Genomic DNA, 5997 nt, shown 5'->3' with positions numbered 1-5997 from the left:
GGTAGCCGAGCGGTCTAAGGCATGTACTGTCTTCGCTCACTTGGAAACCGGGATCGTGGGTTCGAATCCCACTCAGGGCATGGATGTTTAGTTTGTGTGTGTGCGTTTTCCTGTGTTTGTGTACAGGTAGAAGCCTTGCGACGAGCTGATCACCCGCCCGAGGAGTCCCACCGAATGTGTAAGATTTAGAAAAACCAAAGTGAACGGAGTTCATGGAGGTAGGCCTAGGCCCACTGGGGCTGTAGTGCCAAGGAAATGAAAATACGAGTATTTATCACCTGTTAAGCTGTATTTGTTAATTTCTTTACCTTCCAATAATTAAGGACACTTCGCTCCACAGTGTACACCCAGTCTCCTATCCAAAGCGTACCTGGACATTTTCTTCCGAGGGTAAAGCGGAAGGGACGTGAGGCTGACCACTCATATCCGTCTAATGCCACGTAAGGCAAAATTCGTGGAGCTATATTTCCATTCCACTTACGTCTTCATGGCGTGATGCTTGCTTAAGCACAGGGACAACTATGATTTTTTTCCTTTCTTGAGACACTTTCAGTATCTTGGGTCCTACAGAGTCGAACGGCAGGAAGATACGAACATCAATGACTGATTGGAAGGGATTTAGAAGAAAGCGGTCTTGGCTTATCTGATGTATTATCCCGGCTATTTCATGGACGGACACAAGAAAACCACGAATACCTTAGCCACGTTTGACCGCTATCCCCCCGAGATACGAATCGTGCATCTTTCGGATAAAATCATAGAGCGGTACCTCTATACCAACAAAGGCATTCGTCACAAATTCACGGACTGAATTAACTGAAGTTCAGTCGCCCTTATAAGGACATATAACGACCCGCCCTTTTATTGTTTCAGATATATTTTCATGGCAAGGATTACAAATCCCTTTTGGGCCACATTGACGGAAAGTACTTACCGAAGAAGTACGGAGGGACGATGGATATAACACCCTTCAACAGAATGGAGTTCTATGAACTCTTGTACAAATATCAGGACGCTTTCGAAGGTGAGTCCTTGCCCAGAGTTCAGCCTCCCTCAGGTGTTACATGGGAGATTTTCTAATTTTTCACCAGCAGTTCTTGTTGGTTTATAGTAGAGCAAAGTCCCTCGCTTCTGCGAAATCAGTATCAATGGGTCCCTAATGATGACAATGATGGGGATGTGTATGGAGCTTCAGTGGGTCCATGATGATGATGTGAATGCCTATGGATCTTTCGTGGAATGATTAGTCAGAAACTGTTGCATTGGTACTTTCTTTAACTTTGGATCGAATCCGGGCCCCCGGCATGAGACAGCTGCGGCTAACAGTCTGACAGCCTTCTTTGTTACCTTAAGTTTCCCTGCTTTATAGAGAACAAGTACCCGTTCAAAACACGGGGTATAGGTAGTTTCCTTATCAGGATAACTAACACTCATATAAATAAATTAAAGTATTTGAGGTTCTCGTAGCGATGTTTATAAAGAGATCTAAAGTCTGGGATATAAAAGCATGCAACTTTCACGGACTTCATGGCGTTATACGAGCATCTAGAAGACAGAACACTTCTTAAATAATTATACTTTACTCCCATAATTAGAATTGGGAATGATATCCGAAATGCATCCAAAAATTCTACCGCAATTCTGACTTAGACCTTACCGTTTAAAATGTTCACCTTCGAAGCAAACACGTAAGACTACAGTTGCAGTCTGTGTCTCTGATGTTCTCTATTACTGTAATTCGGCGTATAAAGCAGGAAAGAGAAAGACAAAAGAGCACCTCTCATATCACAAGGACGAGTGGGCGAAGCATTGGAACCTTCTAAACAACACTCTATCCCCTCCCAAAATAAGGTGTCTCTCAAGTCTCCCACATTTTATGGTCTCACGTACTCTTCTACTATTCTTTATTTCTAATCTCCCTCCTTCAGGTTTCAGAAGATTAATTGCTTTTACCAACGAGTTCTGTCTACTCGTCACATAACCCTGGGAAGGGGCCCTCACTTGTTTCCCGAAATGATATAGGTCCTCTGAAAACTTCTACCATACTTTCTACATATTATAGTCCTGTTATCCGATTACAATCAGAGAAAGCTGTTATATAATAACATATTCCGCTTTTTGTTGTCTTTTACAGAGACCAACAAGTATGGTTATTACAAGAAAAAGTCTTAAACAAGAAGAGCGCTTAGGGGTCAGGCAACTTGAAACTGGCCAAACGCACAGAAGTCAGAATATGTCTCTAAAAAGAGCAAACTTCAGAGTTTAATAATATTTTTAAGTGGGTCATCATCTACAAAATTTCTCATATCGTACACTCGAAATGATTTAACGAACAATTGAATTTCCAAAGCGAAATTTGCGTTATCCCAACATTTGTTGTTCAAATGAGCATATAGCATTGGAGAACTGTGTGTTAAACAGATAATCAGACTTTCAACAATATCTTAACCAATTGCTACGTGCCAACAGTGTAACAATAGAACCAAACGTTCAACTCCGCAAATAATACAGACCATCATTGTATACTATCTTTAATCATTCACATTCACATCTGATCTTCGAATCATATCTCCTTATTCTCCGCCTCTTGTTTTCATTTTCGAATTCTGCGTTTATCAAGAGGTTACACTACCGCAGTCCTGGACATACTCTTGTTCCCCCATCCTAACCTTACGCCTACCCGATCACAGCTTATTAGAATGCAATATGTGCCTGAATCCAAGTTTCTTTTCATGAAATATTCGCAAGTACTAGCTTTCTTCATTCTTCGTATGTACAAACATACGAGTATTTCCCTGCTCACTTCGTTTTCTGGCACTTATGATTTATGTTCTATACTTTCACAGAGTAAAAAGCATCGTTCATACCCATATACGAGTATAACAAACCACCAAAACTACTGCTTAAGATATTTTTATCCTAATCTCCATCGTTTTGGAATACAGATGTTATAATACAGGATGTTTAATCATCGAGGAAACCGGGGAAGTAGCGTGAGTCGCATACAATATTTCTCACAGATTTCTGCTGTAACTGCCGATCGCGGAACGAGTCATAAACGCGAGCACTCGCTAGAGTAGAGCGGATGGATCGTTTCTCCACGACCGTTCCCTCACATCAGTTTCCGTACATGCACACATTTATTAGAATGCCGCAAAAAGATAACACAAACTTACCGTGCTTTATAACAGGTGCTGAAAGTGACCCCCTTCTGCTTGCAAACATGCCTTGCATCCCAAGTTGATCCACGGTAACTGAACTAATTACGCGTCTTATTTCATTTTGTTATTTTATACGGGCGAAATTTGATTAATTTTGTGGCTGTGAAAGCAGATCCTAGCGAAACACTGGTTTTCTGTGTTAAGCGTCTTAATGATTTTCGAGGACTACAGATTTGTAGTCGTGCCACAATATCCCGAACTTTTTCTTCAGTTAGCACAATCCTCTTCGAGTGCTTCTTTATGTTACACACCGAACCTGTGGCCCGCCACTTTTTCACAAGCTTGGATACACACGACTTTGTGGGAACTGGCGCGTTAGGATATTTACGATTAAACTTACCGATACTTTTAAGTTTCTTTACATTGAAAATTTTTGACAATAAACACACTCTGTTCAACAGTGAACTTCATTTCAGTATAAATGCTGACCTCCTATCCAAATCTCTAACACAGACTGACAGTTACTGCGACTTAATTGTAGTGACAGGATCACGCACGACCGTGCGCGTTTATCAGCGCTAATGAATCATTCTGCTATCGGGAGTTACAGCAGCAATCTGCGAGGAATTTTGGGTGCGGTCAGCGGCGTAGCGAAGTTTCCTCAGTCCTTGAACGCAGTGTACTATTTGAACTGAAGAATGACAAGCATTTCCAGAATTTACGTTTCTTTAATTTTATCATAATCCTGTTTCTGTTTGTGTTGTTTCTTACATTTTGAAAACATCCTCCACAGATTCATTATCAAGAACTAAAATTACTACAACTAAATTGAGGAAAGCAATAACAACAATAAAGTAAAAATCTTAACTCCCCAAACAACACTAAATAATTTAAAGATAGAAGAACACGTCCATTCCAAGTAAAATATATTAACATAGCAGTTTCTTTAATAATTTAATTTCTTCCAATGTAAATTTACAGACTGAAATTGGTTTTAAGCCTGCTATTTATAAAATATACGCTGGATCTGTGTCTACTGCTTGGCATAGTCCTAAATTAATGCAATTCCTTCACGTCTTAGCAAGGCTACGTAAAAGCTACAACATTTTTTTAACTCTTAATGTGTGAAGCATGTTCAGGGAAGGCCAAGCAAAACTGGACACAAATTGTACTGAATTATGTTGAGTAACACGCAACACCTTGTACATGAATATTATGTTTATATGAGATAAATGTAATGTAAAACTCTTAAAATGCTCTAACCTTAGAAAGTGAGGTCTCGTTTTTAAATATATTGTTCATAGAAATTTGTACGACCTTTTTATGTGAACGTTTTATAAATATGAATATAGAGCAAAATAAAATAAATAAAATAATCTATAACATGAAGTTTGTCGTATTAAGAACATCGTGGATCTTACTTACTTATGTAGCTGAGCCCTTCTTTAGGAGAAGCCAAATGTGCAGCTACTCAAGAATTTCCCAGCATTTTATGAAACCCAAAGGTTAATTACCGTGTTCACAACAGCCCTCCACTGGTCCCTATCCTGAACTAGATCAATCCAATCCATGCCATCCCATCTCTCTAAGATCCATTTTAATATTGTCCACCCACCTACGCCTTGGTCTTCCCAGTGGCCTCTTTCCTTCTGACTTTCCCACCAATATCCTAAGTGCATTCCGCTTCTCCCCCATTCGTGCTACATGCCCCGCCCACCTCATCCATATCATTGATCTAATTTTCGAGAAAGAAACTACGAAGAATGCCGTCTTCTGGGATGTGGCGCTGTGTAAACCGATGTTTCGGAGGAACGTATCGCCTCCATCTTCAAAACACGGCATTCTTCACAGTCACCGCCGTGAAAACCTAAAATCTTATAAGAAACTACAAGACTACAGACGATATCTGGAAGAGCTGTATCCCATCACATTTTAGTTAAAGCAGCCAGTGCTACTGCTCACAGATGAAGACACGGTCTTCTTGAGAAACCAGATTCTGAATTCTCACGGCAGTGAATATTAATTTTACTGTGTTCTAGGAAGTGGTATAGTGCGGTAAGTGGATACCAACGATTCTGACAAATCTGCTGCCTCCATCTTCAGTATAAACGAGTGGTTTCACTCTAGCGCTTCATCTATCAGCTTACACTGCGTTACATCCTACATGTCTTAACTAGAAAACAAGAACCCCGCTTTTCAATGACTGAAATTCCATTAACATATTGAAAATGGTCCGTCACTGAAAGCTGTCCTGTCCCACTTAATCCAGTCTATTTCGTCACACTCTACTTTTTTAACATTCTTTTTAATTGTAACTGAGCGCCCCTTTCTTTGTCGTATTCGTATACATATACGTATATCTAATATAATTTGATTACTTTTTTATATTAATATTGTATCGTAATTAATCAGTACTCTAGCAAGTACATGTCAAGATAGAACCTACGTAGGCCGCGCCTTAGCTCAAGCGGTTAGGGGCCCCATACACACACAGTTTGGCCTCCAGTTCGGCCTGCACAGTTGAAAACTGAAAGGCAAAACTGACGTGAGTGGTGCCGCCGGCCGGCCAATCGTTTGGACTGTTGGCCTGTGGGAGACCCGTCAGTCCGTCAGGTCTGCCTGCAGGACCGTAGCACGTGACGTGTGCGACTCAACATTATAGGCTGGAAGACCGTGATTGTGGCATGATGCCTGCCGCTTTATCTGCGCGTGTATGGGGGGGAAAGGGAGGGGGTAAACTGTCACAGTTTTGCCTGTAAGGTCGATCGGAAGGCCAAACTGTGTGTGTATGGGGGGCCTTAGTCGCTAGCTTCCCACCGCGGCGCCCCCGGTTCGA

At 41.0% G+C, this 5997-nt stretch overlaps 2 protein-coding genes across 2 annotated transcripts in view; one reads left to right on the top strand and one right to left on the bottom strand.

Annotated features, from left to right (window-relative positions):
* The window catches only part of LOC111874490 (alpha-tocopherol transfer protein-like), a 41062-nt gene extending 36518 nt beyond the window's left edge, over positions 1 to 4544 (top strand). The window contains exons 6-7 of the mRNA XM_023870035.2: positions 874 to 1024; positions 2135 to 4544. Of these exons, the coding sequence (XP_023725803.1) occupies positions 874 to 1024; positions 2135 to 2172 (189 nt within the window). The 3' untranslated portion in view covers positions 2173 to 4544. The remainder of the gene's footprint in view (positions 1 to 873; positions 1025 to 2134) is intronic.
* LOC111874492 (transmembrane protein 18) overlaps positions 1 to 5997 on the bottom strand; it is a 131158-nt gene that overhangs the window by 121902 nt on the left and 3259 nt on the right. The window lies entirely within an intron of this gene.

This window comes from Cryptotermes secundus, unplaced genomic scaffold, assembly GCF_002891405.2.
Source record: "Cryptotermes secundus unplaced genomic scaffold, Csec_1.0 scaffold532, whole genome shotgun sequence".
Classification (NCBI taxonomy): Eukaryota; Metazoa; Arthropoda; class Insecta; order Blattodea; family Kalotermitidae; genus Cryptotermes; species Cryptotermes secundus.
This window is presented reverse-complemented; position numbering and strand designations above follow the sequence as displayed.